The sequence below is a fragment of the Triturus cristatus genome, chromosome 9, assembly GCF_964204655.1.
Source record: "Triturus cristatus chromosome 9, aTriCri1.1, whole genome shotgun sequence".
NCBI lineage: Eukaryota > Metazoa > Chordata > Amphibia > Caudata > Salamandridae > Triturus > Triturus cristatus.
The window spans coordinates 1257107134-1257125273 of record NC_140592.1 but is presented as its reverse complement, the minus strand read 5'-3'; the positions used below and the strand labels follow the sequence as shown (position 1 = coordinate 1257125273).

At 48.9% G+C, this 18140-nt stretch overlaps 1 protein-coding gene across 3 annotated transcripts in view; it reads left to right on the top strand.

The window, feature by feature from the left end:
• Positions 1-18140, top strand: part of PRKD1 (protein kinase D1) — a 937657-nt gene that overhangs the window by 418518 nt on the left and 500999 nt on the right. For all 3 annotated transcript variants that reach the window (XM_085627361.1, XM_085627360.1, XM_085627362.1), the window contains exon 3: positions 7633-7764. In XM_085627361.1, coding sequence (XP_085483487.1) covers positions 7633-7764 — 132 coding nt within the window. The remainder of the gene's footprint in view (positions 1-7632; positions 7765-18140) is intronic.

Here is an 18140-nt window from a genome sequence, read left to right as displayed (position 1 = left end):
GAGTTGTGAGTATTTACAGACTGAGGGTGATTTTAGGTGCCACGTGAGATCTTCGCAGTCGATATTTTCATGGTCAACATTTGCATACTGGGCATGTGTTTAGAAATGATGCTGTAGAACAGTAGAGTCCAACATATATCCTTGGGCCGCAGCAGATTTTAGGATATTCACATAAGATATAATTGGATAAAGTCAATCTAAATGGAAATAATTCACAGGTCAGGGGCTGTGCATGGGTCTGGTCTTGTGGATTTACACCGAACGCCCCTCCTTGAACCGCCACCATCACCAATTTTCAAAAGTTGGCCTTCCCTCGTGGATGTCTCGCACATGAGATTTCATAAGGCGAGACTCCAGAGAGGCCTGTTAGTGCCTGCCGGGAACTCTCAGGTTCACAGACACCTCCCTCTGAGAGTCCGGCACTGCATCTCTGCACATCGCTCAGCAGCCCTTGCCCTTTCTCAGTGCATGATCCGGGAGCGGCATAACGGCCCCTTCTCTTGCAATACATGATACCTTGTCTCAGGCGTAAAAACGCTTTTGATGTCGCTGATGAGTGTGACACATGGGTGCACCCCCTTAGCCGCACTCCGCAGGGGGTATACATCAGCAATCGCTGGCATGGCACAGTGATCTGTGAGAAAGCGCAAGACTTACAAGTATGCTTTTGGACATAAGATGACACCACTCAGTGCCCCAGCAGGGGCGCGCATGGTGGGCGGTCGCACCTGTGTAATGACCTTAAGTTATGGTATGTTAGTTGCTCGTGTAAAGGGCTTTATGCAGCCCTGGGTTACAAGAAAGAAGGGATCATTGGAGAGGGAATGAGGGGGGCTTGTGAAAAGAATGATGTCCCCTAAAATACTCCTGCCATACCCACTGGTCAAGCGGTAGACTACATATAGTGTGTTATGGGCCGCCTGCCTTCAGTGTCTTGTCAGCTGGACAGGAAAGTAAGTGGAAGTAAAGGCCAGACAGGCAGAAAAGCGAGTGAGGGAGCTAGGGAGTGAAGTTATGGAGCTAGAGAAGGTAGAAAGTAGAAATAAGTGGGACGTGGTCGTGAGGGGAGCTCACACCTGTAGTGTCCTGCTGGACACATGCTAGTGTTTCAGAATCCAGCCACTCCCTCGAGGGCTGGACACACATGCACCCCACACCCATCCATTACAGAACTCATGAGTGACGGGACCCTGCTAATAAAAGGGCCCGGGTGCACGTGCTTGTGGCCAGTTGACTAAGCTTACATACAGTGTCTGTGTCGATCATTCATAGCATGTGGGCCTGGGGCCCACAACACCTGTCAGAGCCAAGGTGGCAGGGTCGCCAGGGAGTGCACAGAAAGGGGCAGAGAATGAGATACCGAAAGAAAAGGGCGTGTCTGTGTCTGGATTGGTCCACACAGGCCTCAATCCCTGATTAATACTTTTAGTTGCAGAATCCACAAACTGAGGAGGGAATTGTCTCTGCTCCAATACACGCCAATAGGGAAAACACATTTTCCTGATTTTTTTCAAAATCTCCTGCTCTCCTGTTGTAATGCTGCCATGAATCTCTTAAAGATCCTTGTCTAAGGCAAGACACATGTCAAAGTTTAACATATAATTTTGTATTGTTGGTATATCATAAATGCTTGAAATAGCAGAAAATTGATAGGAAAATGCAAAGTTTTTCCAAACAAGGGCCCTCAAAGTATGACTTACCTGGAGCCCCCAAAATCCTAGAGACGACAGGGTGAGGGTTGTGACCACACGTGGCATGAGGACCCAGGATGCAGACCCCCAGCCTGTTTGGCAATGAAGGAAGGGGGAATGGGGTGACTTTCAGAGTGTAGCAGGAGCTGAGTGAGTCAGCGATTGGGTGACCACGTAAATGAGTGAGCAGCTGAATGAGTGCGTGCAGCCACGGGCGTAACACGAGCCCCCGTGGCACATGGGTGGGGGCGCCTTCAGGGCCCCCCTAATCCTTCGGGGCCCCATTCAGTCCAAGGCCAATGTACATCTGTGACACCTGGTAGACTCAGGGGGGCATCACCCCATTCTGGGGGTGGGGGGGCATCCTTTGTGTGAAGCCACTGAGTGCAGCGTCCGAGCAGAGAGCAGTGAGAGGAGTCGCATGGCTGAGGTGGACGTAGAAGGGAGCACAGAAGGGGCATCTCAAAGTGTAGTGGGAGACCAGGACTGAGCATGTGTGGGAGGGCAGGATTGGTCAAGGCCTCGAGGCGCTACATGGATGACTGCAGCATTGAGGGTGGTACCACACGAAGAAGTCCTGCGCTGTGCTTGCATCGGGTGTATCGGGAACCAGTGAGCCCCACTGTCACCTTAAGGACTTTAGGGGTTCCAGTCACGACATATTTTAGGTCCCCCTATTTGCTACAAGAGTACATATATTACTCATTGTCACTCAGTTCAAGCCCTCGTGAATGGTGATTTGCGAGAGCTGAGGTAAGAAGAGGAGAGAGAGGCAGAGAGAAAGGTGGGGATTCAGTGACTTGTGTGGTAGAGGGGTGAGGTACAACAATACAGCGGTACTGAGACGAGGCAAAGAAAGGAGAGGTAGAAAGATGGGAAAATCAGAGAGGGAGGGAGCCACGGAAGACAGCAGGAGGTAAGACTGGGTTACCTCCTCGTCCAGTCTTCCTCGCCACAGTATTCACATATGAGCCTCAGGCTCCACACAGAACTCCAAGTAAAATTAAAAGAGCAGCGCTCTAGTCTCCCCTCCCTCCTCCAATATGGCCCCCAGTGTCTTCAGCCAATCCCATAAAGGGATACAGAACAAACATCACAACCTGTTCTCCGAGTGCTGTGGTCAGCCCTTTCGTGGGAGGGGGCGTGGCCGGGGTGCTCCTTCCTTTGGAAAAACCCGGTTCTCCGGTTCCTTTTCCTCCTCCACTCCTGCACCAAAGTCGTGACTGGATCGCTCCTGGTATGGGTCCGGTTGGGGGTCGCCTCAGTTTCTTCCTGGAGTCTTGGAGACTGTCTGTGTCGGACAAATGGGTGCTGCAGGTGGTTTCAGAGGGTTTGCGTATTGGATTTATCCAAACTCCCCCAGACTGTTTCAGGGCCACTCCTTATCCCAGGGATCCTGTACGGAGATTGGCGCTTTTGGAAGGCATCGAATCCCTGATGGTCAAGGGTGCGGTGATTCCTGTTCCCGTCGATCAATTGGGGTTGGGTGTGTATTCCATCCTATTCCTGGTGTCAAAGCGAACTGGGGATCTTCGACCTGTGATGGACCTGAAGTGGGTGAATACTTACATCCCTCACCAGAAGTTCAAGATGGTTTCCCTTCAGTTGATCCTTCCTCTGATATCTCAGGGCGACTTCCTTGCTTCGATAGACTTGAGGGATGCTTATCTCCATATTCCTGTTCATCCAGACTCTCAGAAATCTCTCAGATTTTGCGTGATGGGTCGGCATTACCAATTCCAGGTACTGCCCTTTGGACTCTGCTCGGCTCCCAGGGTCTTTACTAAGGTTCTGGCTCCTCTTATTGGCCTTTTGCATGGGGAGGGCATTAGTGTTTTTCCTTATCTGGACGACATTTTAATTTCTGCTTCTTCTCTTCCCAAGGCGGAGTTGCATGTCAAGAGGGTGTGCCATGTCCTGGAGCATCATGGGTTCCTAGTGAATGTGCCGAAGTCCTCCCTGGTTCCTGCACAGGAATTGTCTTTCATTGGGGCTCTGTTCAGGACTCAGTTGGGTATGGTGTTCCTACCTCCTCCCAGGATTCTGTCCCTGATGTCTGCTGTTCGTGCCCTGTTGGTGGGACATTCTCATCCTGTGAGCCTATGGCTGAGGGTTCAGGGTCTGATGTCGGCGTCTTTGTTGACGGTGCCGTGGGCTCGACTACACATGTACCCGGTGGTGTCACACGTTTTGTCGCATTGGGACCCCTGTTCCCTAGATATGACTGTTTTGATTCCTATGTCGGAAGATGTTCGGGTGGTCCTGAGTTGGTGGTTGGACGAAGGTCATCTGTCCAGGGGCCGCCCATTTCTGATTGTTCCCACCCGCGTGGTCACTACCGATGCCAGCCTGCTGGGGTGGGGTGCTACTCTGGGGGATTCAACGACTCAGGGGGTTTGGCCTCAGTCGGTGTTGTCATGTTCCTCCAACTACAAGGAGCTGAAAGCCGTCCTTCTGGGTTTGTTGGATTTCTCGAATCTGGTTCAGGGTCACCATGTGCAAGTTCGAACGGACAATCAAGTTGTGATGTCATATATAAACCATCAGGGAGGGTGCAGAGTTCAATCCCTCAGTTGCCTCAGCCGTCGGATTTGTTGTTGGGCGGAGTTGAATCTGGAGTCCCTATCTGCCATTTATCTTCCTGGCGCAGAGAACACTGTGGCGGATTGTCTGAGCCGGGTGTTTCCCTCCATGGGCTCTTTGTCCCTGACACATGTGATGTTCAGGAGGTTGCAGCGGATGTTTGGTTGTCCGACTGTCGACCTCTTTGCTTCCCAGGACAATTTCAAGATCCGTTGCTATTGCACAATTATGCCTTGCCGGGATGCATGGAGGGTGGATGCCCTGTCGTTCCCTTGGCCGACGGGTCTCTTGTATGCCTTTCCTCCTGTTCCCCTGATTCCGGCGGTCTTGCAGAAGATCAAGAGGGAGGGATCCTTTGTGCTTCTCATTGCTCCGGGTTGGATGCGTCGCCCTTGGTATCCCCTGATGTTGGAATTAGCTGTGTCTCAGGGGTGGGCCTTGCCATTCAGTCCTTATCCTCTGATGGGTCCTCTTCTTCCTCTGCCTGTGTTCCGTTCCTTGGGTCTGCGGGCCTGGCTCTTGAGAGGGATTCGTTGATGCGAACTGGCTGTTCATTGGCTGTGGCTGGGGTCATTCAACAATCCAGGAGACCTTCTACTCTTAAATCCTATGCTAAACACTGGGATAATTTTGTTTCTTGGTGTCTGTGTCGCGATCTGTCGGTGGCTTCTTTGGATCCGGCTCGCATTTTGGATTTTTTGAATGATGGTTTTGTGCTGGGCTTGGCCATTTCGACTCTTCGGGCTCAGTGGGCTGCGATTCAGGCGTTCCATGTCCTCCCTTTAATTTCTGTTTCACCATTGGTTGCTAGACTTTTTAAGTCTCTCTCTTTCCAACGCCCCCGTCCTATTATGTGCCCTCCACCTTGGGACCTGCCTTTGGTTTTGCGCTCCTTGGAGTTGGCTCCATTCGAGCCTTTGGAGTCGGTGGAGTTGAAGTTTTTAACACTCAAGGTGGTGTTTCTTGTGGCGATTGCTTCTGCCAGACGTATGGGTGAGTTGGGTGCATTCCTTCGTTCTGCTCCCTTTTTGTTGGTTTTGTCGGACAGGGTGGTGTTGCGCCCTCATCCTACGTTCATTCCGAAAGTGGATTCTTATTTTCACAGGTCTTCTGAGGTGGTGCTTCCATGTCTTTGTCCTGATCCTTCCTCGGATGAGGAATCCCTGTTGCACCTCTTGGATGTTCGGCGTGCTTTATTGATATATTTGTCACGCACGTCTTCGTTTTGCAAAGTGGACAGCTTGTTTGTCAATTATGGTTTGTCACGTCAGGGGCTGAAACCCTCCCTCTCGACGATCAGTCGCTGGATTAAGGAGGCCATTTTGTTGGCGTATGCTTCGGTTTCTGAAGTTCCCTCCCTTCCTGTTCAGGGGCGTTCCACCCGCTCTGTTGCTGTGTCTTGGGCCTCCTTCAAAGGGGTGTCCATGGAGGATGTTTGCCGGGCTGCTACTTGGTCTTCACCTCATACATTCATGTCCCATTACCGCCTCCAGGTTGGGGGTGGGGGTTCTGTTTCATTTGCATCTTCTGTTTTGACTGCGGGGATGCCTTGAGAGGTTGTCTTTGATTGCTGTACCTCTGTATATTAAATTTGTTTTTTCACTGTACTTTGGTGTGGTCTTTTCCTTACATGAAGCTGATTGCTTTGGTATCGGCTCATATGTGAATACTGTGGCGAGGAAGACTGGACGAGGAGGTAATGCCCCGATTACTTACCGGTAATCTTCATTACTCCGAGTCCTAGTCTTCCTCGCCACAGTATAGTTTCCCTTCCCTCCCGGCCCTGGTGGTGGCTTCATGTCTGCGGCTTTGTGTATCAGGTCGTGATGTTTGTTCTGTATCCCTTTATGGGATTGGCTGAAGACACTGGGGGCCATATTGGAGGAGGGAGGGGAGACTAGAGCGCTGCTCTTTTAATTTTACTTGGAGTTCTGTGTGGAGCCTGAGGCTCATATGTGAATACTGTGGCGAGGAAGACTAGGACTCGGAGTAATGAAGATTACCGGTAAGTAATCGGGGCATGGAGGACGGCACAGTGTAGACAGACAGGTAGAGAGAGTCGTAGTGTGCGCAATGTGCTGAGAGAGAGATGACAGACCAAGAGGTAAGTGAGGTACAGGAAGAGAGAGGTAGAAGGTACAGAATGGGGGGTGAGGCTATGTAGAGAGAGAGGTATGTCAGGGAGGGGAAGAGTCAGAAAGACAGACTCAGAGGGTGAAAGAGAAAGTCTTTTCTCGCATTCATTTTACCAGGGGTCCCCCTGGAAGGTAAGGGCCCGGGGCAAGGGCCGATTGTGCGCAGCCTTGATATTTCAGCTCTGCACTGCGCAAGGAGCTAGTATGCAGGGGGTTAGTGGAAACAGGGATTAGCCCTGTGGTGTCATTGGGGGTCAAAGGGTGCGTGATGTCACTTCCTCTACCCGTGGTACTTCAGTGAATGAACCAGTAGCGGCCGGCATGGCTTGCAGGTGGGAGGGTGGGCGTGGGGTCGCACAGGGAGAGGGGGTCACTCGGGCGGGGGAGGAGTCAATAATAAAAAATATATAATTTATACTGACCTTTCCGGCGGCCCGGGTCCTGCATCTTCACCGCTCCTGCTCTCCTGCCTTCGACAGGAACAGGAAGCAGCACAGGCAGCCTCCCTCCCCTCCCCTAAGCCAATCACAACGCTCCAGTGGAGCGTTGTCATTGGTCGGGATGCTGCCCAGCCAGGGGCTGTAGGGGATCGCGTGTTCTCCATGTAGGCTGCAATACAACCTTCATGGAGAAGGGCAGAGTGAGCAATGACTGGTTTTGGCAGCCCGAGAGGGCGGACCAAGCAGTCTTTGCACACTCAGGAGTGGGCAAACACCTCCTTCCCTGCCCGGACAGCGCCACCCACCCACCCACCCGCCCGCCCGCAATGCGCAAAGAAACCTAAAATGGTAATAACCAAAAGTTATTAACAGTTAAAGTTTTGGCTTTCTCACACTGTGAGAAGCGGTGGGGCGACGCTTCTCCGCCCTAGTATAGGAGCCGCCCCTGGAATGAACGTCCACTGTGCCAATGTAGGGTGACCCATGATGGCTGCTCTTAAGACTGTGGTGCAAGCCGCTGACAGCTTTAGTGGGTTTCCGTTTGCAATTCGAAATTATATTTTAGAGATCCTTCGGATCTAGATACTCGCATGGTTATCCTTCTACTCTGTAACATTTAAAGTTGTATTCAGAATGCATCCGTTTGTATAATGAAAACTGGATTATTTATGAATCCAGAAAGGGGTGACCCTACATAACTGGGGGGTTCTTTAGAAGGCGTAAATCTCAGATTGGGTCCTTGTGCTGTGAACACAATAATCAATGTCCTCTTTACTTCCCCAGCTTCGGCCACAGTCGAGGACTTCCAGATCCGGCCCCACACGCTCTTCGTCCACTCCTACCGGGCACCAGCCTTCTGTGACCACTGCGGAGAGATGCTCTGGGGTCTGGTGCGCCAGGGGCTGAAGTGTGAAGGTAGGTCTGGGTGGACTCATGATACTGACAGAGTAATGCCCGATACACGCCCAGCACACGGCAGGCAGGTCTGCTTGGGCACATGGGGGCAACAGCTGGTGCTCATGAGACTAAAGAAAGTAACACAGTACACTGACCCCCTATACATAGAGTACATGGGGCAATGCCTGGTACTCATGATACTGAAGAAAGTAAAACACTGTATACTGACCCCCTATACATAGATTACACGGGGGCAATGCCTGGTACTCAATCAATCAAATCAATCAATCAAAACTTTCTTTATTCGACTTTCCGAAGAAAGCCATAAAAGATACAGATACAGATACATGATAAAAAAATCACATTAAAAATCACATTAATTTAAAATTCATCGGATACAAGAATGATCACAGTGATATCAATTCACAAGTTTGAGGTAGCAGTGCAAAGAGAGTATCTGGGTAAAAAAGACATCAATTTGATTAATACAGTTGATTTAACGGTAAGATCAAAAATAGATTAAATCAGCCTAGGTTCGGTCTATGTCGCATGATGTTCTGTAAGAAGTTAGAAACAATGTAGACCAGCCCCTCCCCCTCTAGTGACTGTAAAAAAAGTAAAGCTGGCGGCAGGTACGAAATCCCAAGCGTTTTAATAGGGGGATTAGTAATTTTCTCCGCTGATCCATGTAATATTTACAGAAAAGGATGGTGTGAATTGTGGACTGGGGGGAACTCCCATCACAGGGGCAAGGTGGAAGTATTTTAGCCCAGTTATTTCTCAACGGAAAAACTACCAGACGGTGAAAGTGATTCAGTCTAAACCTAACCAAAAGGAACAGCTCATAGGAAGTAATACTATAAGTTAGGTAAGGCTGGATCCCGAACACCGTCTGGACTGTTAGACTGTGCCTTACTGTTTGTTTCATAACCTCTGAGTTAAGTCTTAGGTCTTCGAGATGATTATGGCAGATTTTGTGGAAGACCTTCCTTGTTAACTCCTGAATCAGAGAAGGGTCATGATAGTATTTAACTAGCCCTAAGTCAGTTAAAAAAATGTTGACATAAAGTAACCACCTAGATCTGTGTGAATTATCAAGGTCCTTACAATCTTGGATAATTTTTTGGGTAAAGATTGTTTTTTCTGATGACTAGATTCGGTGCCATAATAAAAGAGGCTGGATTCTTGCCAGGTCTATCACATACGGAAGGCCTAGTTCCAGATGGCAGGAATAGTTTGCGGCTGTATTTGGTAGAGCGAGAAGGTATCTCAAAAAACCATTTTCTATTGTCTGAATGGGGCCCACAGCTGCATGTCCCCAAACACCCGCTCCGTAAAGGGCCACTGATATACATTTGGCTTTATAGATTTTAACCATTTCTGCGGGTGTTTTCACAAGTGCGGAAGTGGTTCTCGCAAATTGGAGTTTTCTTACTGCAACTGCCGGTTTCCAGTTTAATTTTTTATCAATCATGACACCTAGGTACGGATATTTGTCAGTAGTCGCTAATCTTTCTTTATTCAAATAAATAGGTCTGATTTTGTTATTCTTGCCAACGCCCGCCTTCATAACAAAGGTTTTCCCTATATTGACTTTAAGGTCCAGGCTAGCCATAAAAAGTGCATAACTATTTAGAGCCCTCTGAAGTTCATTTGGGGTGCGAGCCAATATCACCGCATCATCCGCATACAGAAGCGCTGGTATGCGGCGATTGGCTGCCATAGGAAGGTCCTGGGCTCCTCTCAACATCTCCCTCTCTAGACCATTAGTATAGAGGGTGAATAGAAATGGAGCCAGGACACATCCTTGTCTCACGCCCTTCTCCACCCCAAAAGCTGCAGTAAGTTCTCCACTGGTACCAAATCTCACTCTGGCAGTTGCATCGGCGTAAAGTTCTCTCATGAAGGTGACTGCGGTCTGGTCCATCCCTAGATCTAACCTAGATGGACCAGAGTTTAGAGTGACTAACGCAGTCAAATGCAGCTGACAGGTCTACGTAGACCATGTAGAGTGCTCCGGCCTTGATGTTAACATATTTGTCTATCAGAAGTGATAGATTCAAGGCTTGGTCTATGGTCCCCAGGCCTTCACGGAACCCATATTGTAGGTCAGATAGAATGTTATTTTCCGCTGCCCACTCCTGCAAACGATCAAGTATTATCCGCCCCATCATTTTCCCCGTTGAATCCAGTAGGGAGATGGGGCGGTAGCAGGAGACTGAATTCCTGTCCCCTTTCTTAAAGATCGGTACTAGGATAGATTTTTTCCAGGATTCCGGAATGCCAGTGGTACACAGTGCATTGAAAACTCTAGTCAAAATAGGGGTCCAAAGTTCGACATGGGTTTTATAAAAATCTATTGGGACCCCGTCGGGGCCCGGGCCCTTCCCTTTTTTGCTTGCACTTAAATCCCGAGTGACCTGATCGAGTGTAATGGATAAGTCAATAGGGAAGGGCAAAGGGTCTTGACTATACAGATCGTTATCTCTGACATCAATTGATAATGGATTAATCATAAAAAAATTTGAAAAGTAATCTACCCAGTCCTTTTCATCTATAGCGACCTCTAGTCTTGGGAGATTACCCTTGTCAGTAAGAAAAGGCATTTTTACCACTTTCCAAAAGGTAATGTTATTATTGCTAGAGCAGCTCTCATGTAGTTCGTCCCAGAGTTGTTTTTTTAACTCCGATTTCCTTTCCTTTATTGCAAGGTTAGAGGCCCTCCTCAATTTAGATATTTCAATAGAATCCCTAACTGTTTTGCGCAAGGCGGATTTTAGTTTGGAATAGGCTGCTGTGCACGTGTGATTAAACTAGCCCTGTGTATTATTTATAGAATGGGTCTTTTTTGCCATTAGGGCTTGTTTGACTGCCTGAATCACAGTGCCAAAATTAATGATAACATCTGCGTCTGAAGCAGTCGGGTCCAGGCACCTCATGATGGACGAGTATGCTCCAATGACCACAGTGTTAATAGTTTCGATTGTATCAACTAAAGCCCATTTCAAAGAATAGCCGTTTAATCTGGATAATTCTAAATTGTGTTGGTGTAAAAGACTAGGGATTTTAGGGTTGGGTCTATTGGAGAGATGAAGTGTAATGCTGATAGGATAATGATCGCTCAGTGCAATCTGATGGATATGAAAAGTGGTGTCCCTCTTTATTGTACCATTAGAGATCAAGATGTAATCGATGGTGGAATTACATCCCCTCCCATGGTAGGTAGGGGCCGGAAACGCGTTTAAATTAAACAGATTATTCGCGATTCCCAGATCTGACCTGAACATGATTTCATTTAGGGAACTGCCTAAAGACGAGTGGGTAAAATGAGGAATAGGATTATCATCCTCGTCGTATGAGCCGCATAGAAATTGATTGAAAGCTCCACAAATAGTCTGGTTAAAATCACCACCCCATATAATAGTAATCTCTCTGGATGATTTCTTGATAATGGATGTTATTAGAGAAGAGATGGAATTAAATATTTCCACCGCGTCTCGTTCAGAGAGGTTATTGTAATAATTGACCAAGAGGAAAGAATCACTCGCGTTTAGTATAAGGCTAAAAAGCTGAAAGTTAGGGTCGAGTTTTATGATCCTTATCTCGTCCATCTTGATCAGATTTGATATGTAGGTGGTTAATCCACCCTTAGCCCTACCAGATTTAGAGGGTTGGGCAGGTGAAATGTATGTTCTATAACCTTCCAAATGAATCACTGTTGTCAGCCATGTCTCCTGTAAACACAAAATGTTAAAATTTGAAATAAAATTAGTCCAAATGTCGTTCCCTTGTTTGGAGCGTAGACCAGCTACGTTCCAAAATACGACCGCTATTTCTGATTTACTAATCTTTTGATCGCATGTGGTTGTAAAGCATAATAGAGGGTTCGTGGATGTCGACGATTCATCTGTCGATTGAGGATCAATGCTTAATACCAGCGGTAACGAGTTCTTAATGTCCGGTACAATGTGGATTGATGGAAGAAGACAAAGGTCACTTTTTACTTGTGTCTTCCTTATGCCACTAGAAGGGCCCCGAGTATGATCTCCCAAAGAAAGTCAGTCGACTTCCTCTAATCCTATGAGAGGGGAAAAACGATTGGAAGTGGGTAAGTTAAAATCAATAGACCCTATTTGGGGCCGTATGTAGGTACTGGACTGTGTTGAGTTCCTAGTTAGTGACTGTGGATAGAAATAAGTCAGGTCATAGGTTCTAATGGCACTCTCGTGTTGACCTTGAAACCAATTAGATATATGCCTGGTAGCCCTGTGATCTCTGAATTTGACAATGATCACATCGCCTTCAATTTCTTTCGGCCGTGAGCCGACCCAGCCAAGTCTACGGACATTCAGGATTTCACCGTTGAGGTTGGGAGGTAAGGGCCTATTCTGTCCTAATCAATGCATGACTTTGTTTTTTAGGTCATAATAGCCTTCTTTCTTCCCTATTTCCGGTGCTGGAACTCCTGTCAAAAGTATAACGTAGGGGACCGCCTCCGGAAGCAGATCTATGTGGTGGCAGTTAACACCATGAGTTTTACTCGAGGCGGCGACAACAGAGGCGTTGTGCGTTTTGTGATCGGGGCCGTTAGTTCGTAAGTTAACAATTGTCTGACCATAGTCTAACTCAGTGTTGTTCTTTCGATTAGGTGACAGATTGGTTGGGTTTACTGAGGATGGTAGAGTTTTAGTTTTAGTTGCCTCTAGACTAAGTTGTTTATCGTTTGTCACTAAGGGTGGTTTAGAATGGATGGTGCTATTTAAGGATATCACTGTGTTAGGCATTATCTCTTTTAACTGGTCAGTATTTTTTACGATCAACTTCTCCATTGCCCCAAGTTGTTTCGATATGCCCTTCATTCTTTCTAGGAGTGGGAGGAGGAGTGATTTGACAAGTAACTCCAGTCGGTCCACAATTTTGTTCGTTAATGGGTCATAATTGTGGAAATCCGACTGGGTTTCAGAGTCGTGTGATAGTGTAACGACTGAAGGGAGATGAATCGTAGCATTTTCCATTTGGTTGCTCTTATTATTACCAATTGGATTCATTTTGCTACGTTTTTTTACTCCCTTCTTTCTTTTTTTCAGAGGATGGGGACCTGCACTAATGATTCTCCTTCCCTTCCTTTGTTGACTATCGGTAGTGGCAATGGTGGTGGCCCTTGAAGGCTTTAAATCTGATAGTATGCAGTCGGATAGTATACAGTCAGAAGGAGAGTTAACGTGGGAATTAGAAGTAGGCGGTGTTACATGTGTATGGGACTGTGTCATAATATTAGGGTCTCGAGTAGGCCAAGCAGTCCCAGAATTGTTCGTTAAACAGGAAACAGGCAATACTGGACCCGGTGAAACAACCATCTGAATGGGTCCGAGCGAGGAGCGCTTACTTTGCAAATGTTCGGCCGATAGGCGTCGCTCCACCAAGGCAATCTCTTTCTCAAGAACTGAGGCGGCCCTTGTGATAAAGTTATCCAACGTGCCTCGCACTGAGCCTCCCAATAATGATGGTCTACTTTTGGGAGTACGTGTTGTCATAATGATGGTTTGATAATGCAGCTATACGCAGTGGAAAGAAATTATAAATGTCAGTGTCCAGAACGTGCACGGTGCTGAATCTTAAGCAAGAGTAAGTGGAGTGATGGCGGTCAAGATGCAAGTAGTTACGAACTGTACCTTTACTGAAGACTGCGCGAATCTCAGGGAGTGGGCCCAGCCCTGCCTCCTCCTGCCCCGGACGGCCACAGACAGCCCGCCCTTTGCCCGGGCTTAGCCCGGCGCCGCCCCCGCGCGGTGCGGGGGTTGCGGCGATCTTTTGTGCGCCTCCTGGCGCGAAAACGGCGTCGGCGGGTCCCCTGCCGCAAAGGATGTTGGGATGTGTGGTCCCGTCCCCACTCCGCGGCCGCAGTTGGTAGTAGCAACGGCGGGAGACTGGAACACAGTAAGGGGAAGAGCGCTGCTGACTCGAGAAGGCAAAGACAGCAAAGTCCACAGGTGCAAAATGGAGCCCGCTCTGCCGGGGTTGTGGCGATCTTTTGTGCGCCTCCTGGCGCGAAAACGGCGTCGGCGGCTCCCCTGCCGCAAAGGATGTTGGGATGTGTGGTCCCGTCCCCACTCCGCGGCCGCAGTTGGTAGTAGCGGCGGCGGGAGATGGGAACACAGTAAGGGGAAGAGCGCTGCTGACTCGAGAAGGCAAAGACAGCAAAGTCCACAGGTGCAAAACGGAGCCCGCTCTGCCGGGGTTGCGGCGATCTTTTGTGCGCCTCCTGGCGCGAAAACGGCGTCGGCGGCTCCCCTGCCGCAAAGGATGTTGGGATGTGTGGTCCCGTCCCCACTCTGCGGCCGCAGTTGGTAGTAGCGGCGGCGGGAGACGGGAACACAGTAAGGGGAAGAGCGCTGCTGACTCGAGAAGGCAAAGACAGCAAAGTCCACAGGTGCAAAACGGAGCCCGCTCTGCCGGGGTTGCGGCGATCTTTTGTGCGCCTCCTGGCGCGAAAACGGCGTCGGCGGCTCCCCTGCCGCAAAGGATGTTGGGATGTGTGGTCCCGTCCCCACTCCGCGGCCGCAGTTGGTAGTAGCGGCGGCGGGAGATGGGAACACAGTAAGGGGAAGAGCGCTGCTGACTCGAGAAGGCAAAGACAGCAAAGTCCACAGGTGCAAAACGGAGCCTGGCACTCATGATACTGAAGAAAGTAACACAGCACACTGCCCCCTTCACATAATGCAGACAGGGCTGTTGGGGTACACGGGGGCAATGCCTGGTGCTCATGATACTGAAGAAAGTAACACAGCGTACTGACCCCCTTCACACTATGCAGGCAGTTCTGCTGGGGCACACGGGGCAATGTCTGGTTCTCACGATACTGAAGAAAGTAACACAGGACACTGACCCCCAGGCATTGCAGGCAGGTCTCCTGGGGTAAAGGGGGGCAATAGCTGCTACTCACGATGCTGAACTTTGTGTCTGTGCCTATGTATTGTGGGTATGTGTGTGGTGTGTGCGTGGGTATGTATGAGCTACGCTATATGATAGACTTGGAAATGTGTGACTATACACACACACACACACTTACACAGACACACACAATTAACACACACACACAGTACACACACACACACACCCATATACACAATCACCCACACACACACACACACACAGCACATAAACGCGCATACATTTAAAAGGGTATGCAAAAAACTGACAGGCCAGATATAGAAGTAAGGCTAAAGGCTTTAGTTATACCAGGTTTTGCATCTCAAAATATGTTCACCCTAACCCATGCCTGTTTGTGACTGCATGGTGAAGGGGTGGAACCCTCACCCAGAACTGGTGACTCTGGCCCTAGTAATTGCCAGACCTCTGCACAGTGCATTGTAATCTTGCCCTTTAGTCTTATGAGATGTTTCCCTGCAAAATCATGTGATCATTCCGAACGGGGAGTTACAAATACCGCGTGGTTTGGTTCTTCCCAAGGCTGGTGCTGACACTCCCTCATTTCCATTGAGCAACAAACTCCCATTCGTAGCATCAGACTGAATAGTCGTTGCCACCAAACTTTAATGTATGGGCTACAAGGAAGGCTGTGGTTCGGGGGTGTCGAGCCAGTGTTTGGATGCGTAAACAGCTCTGACCACTGGAAGAAGTGACGGTCATACACACAGTATTGGAAACGTAGTGGGGCGATAAAAATGAATTACACAGCAACGAAAGAGAGGAGATGATGTGAGGCAATGAGAGGGCCCAGGAGACCCCCAATAAATGACGAGCTTGTGGGTGGAAGGGGCACCCGGTGCGAGAGATTGAATACGAGGAGCGTAAATGCGCCAGCCAGCCCAGCCTGACTGCAGACGCAATATCTGATCATAGACGGCTGCCATAACGTCCCTAGACAGACATAAAAATGTTTATTAGGGGAAGTTATGATTGTCTGCAGGGATGAGTTACTCATCAATGACATAAAATCCTTCAGCACTCTCTGTCTGGTGAAAGATTGGAATAGTTCCCATCCAGATTTTATAAAAAACTGAAATTCATGATGTACTGTCGCTCTGCAACCGCAACATTCCCAATCCATCGCTCATCACCTTGCAATGGCACCCCAGTGACATCAGAGATGACATCACTGATGCAGCAGCCTATTTGGCATGGCATGGAGATGAAAGGCTGCTGCCTACACCACAGGCCTGTCTCAGTCGTAAGCTGCAGATGCGTAAGGACACACGGCCGGTACAGTGAAACTGCGAATGGCTCATCAAATCACCGATGAATAATTTGATCCCTGGGCCACAAGATTACAGACAGAAATATATCACTTGACACAGATGGCATGATTTATGAGATTAAATGAAAGCTTACAAAAGATATGGAATGCGCCTCCTAAAAATGGAGTCACTTCCGGAGTATATTTTGCAATTTCGCCACTTTACACCGTCACGAAAACAAGTAACAGCCGTTCGGGAGTAGAAATAAACAACACAATAATAGCTGCGTGAAGAGCGCCCTCTCGTCCCCTGCAAAATACTTTTTGTAAAGACAAATTACTATAAATCACATGGCTGGAGCTCCTCGTCAACAGTACAAGCGGTTAGGTATAGCATTAAAGACCATAGCATGTGTGGGGCCCCTTCATTATGAGACCCCGGGGAGACCCTCAGAGCCCTTTACCACTGAAGTCCTGGGCCTTCACCTTTCTATTGAGCCCAAAACTGAGCACCAGGTACAACCCTCGGGACAGCCAAGTGGAGCCTCCCAGCGCTCACTCAGTGAGATGGTCGCAGAACTCAGTAAGGCGATCAATACAAATCAGTAACTCACGGTCCAGCCAGTGCTTCGTCTTTGAAATGGAAGACTGCAGTCCATCACACGCAGCAAGTGACGCTACTTAAGAAGGCAGCAGATTATACTGTATGGTCCAACGCTCTTCGGCTGTTCGTGGGGCGGCAGTCTATGATGTTTCCATGGGCAAAGTCCCAAACTGTCTCAGTAGATCTTTATGAAAGGGTGTTGGGATTAAGGTAGATCTTTGGGTAGGCTGACCTGGTCAAGAGCACTCACACTCTCTGGTGTTTGGGGGCAGTGCCAATCCATGTGGTGTGCACGCATGACCTACGGAGCTGAGAGGTTGTCTTTGAGCCCAACTTACTTGCGTGCGATCGATGGTTACCGCCCCAGCATTGTGAAACAGGTATATGGAGTTAGCGCCAGCACCACTCGAGGAGGCTACGGTGGCATCACAATGCTGGTGGCTCGACAGATCTTGAAGCTTGGGTGCTTACTTGGGCTGAATCACAAAACCCACCACTCAGACCAGCTGGGTGCCCACCCTTGGTCGTAACGGGGAGCACTTACATCCAGGTCTCTCAGTTAATGCAAGTTTTTCTCCAGCACTCTGGTTTTAACTTTGGTCAGACCACAGACCCTAGTCTGACTTCTTCTAGTGCCTTTTGACTTTGGGTCGCTTGGGTTCACTACAGAACTTGGATAGACTTGAGTGAGTTTGTCAGAACTAGGCGTGGGCGGAAGTGGGAAGTCTCATTCCGCAGGATTACAGAAATATTCTGCGAGATTCTGAGGGATTCCACGAAGGGGCAGAGTGGGCACACAATATACAGTGCATAGCCCTTGGTACCCCTACATAATTATGCAATGGCACCGAGGGCATATCCACTCCAGTGTAGTACATACCCCTCAATGTCCTTACATATTCATGTCAGGGCACGGGGGGTATGCGCTGCACTACAATGGTTTAAAGAGGGCTGGAAGAGGGAGCAGTCCCCCTATGTCTAAATCCTTGCAGATTAAAGTTTAACCTGCAGTGGTTTTTAAACAAAGAGGACTTCTCCCTCTTTAGCCCTGTTTAAAATACAATTTCAATGCTGCTAAATTCCGCTCGCGGAGGGGCGGGATTTATTAGTAATTCTGCATTACATGAGTAACGTTGAGTTACTAAATTCCTTCAATTCTGTCAGTGGAATAGAAGATTCTACCCACCCCCAGTCGGAACACTCCATTAATGGAGGCACACAGTTCTACTCATATGAACTCCTGGGCATCACCCTCACGGAGCTGTGAACCTCCTCCCCTGCTGGAAGTTGTGGTTCGTCATGCCTGGTCGCCTTCGTCTGAGCAGCATCTCCCTTGGACAATGGCACCTGCAATGCCCCTCCTGAGCAAATGGTCAGCTCTCTTCTTCAAAGCAGGGTCAAGAAAAGCCCTCCAGCAGTCTTTGTCGGCGTTCCTCAGGTTTGGGGTCCCGAACCAGGCAGGAGGCGTTGGCGGTTGGTACTCAAACACTAGTGGAGAAGTGTGGCTCAATGATTAGAGCGGCAGACCCTGATGCAGAGGTCTAGCCCGGGACCAGGGTTCAATTCCCCGCCTCGGCTGGTCTTGGGCTCAAA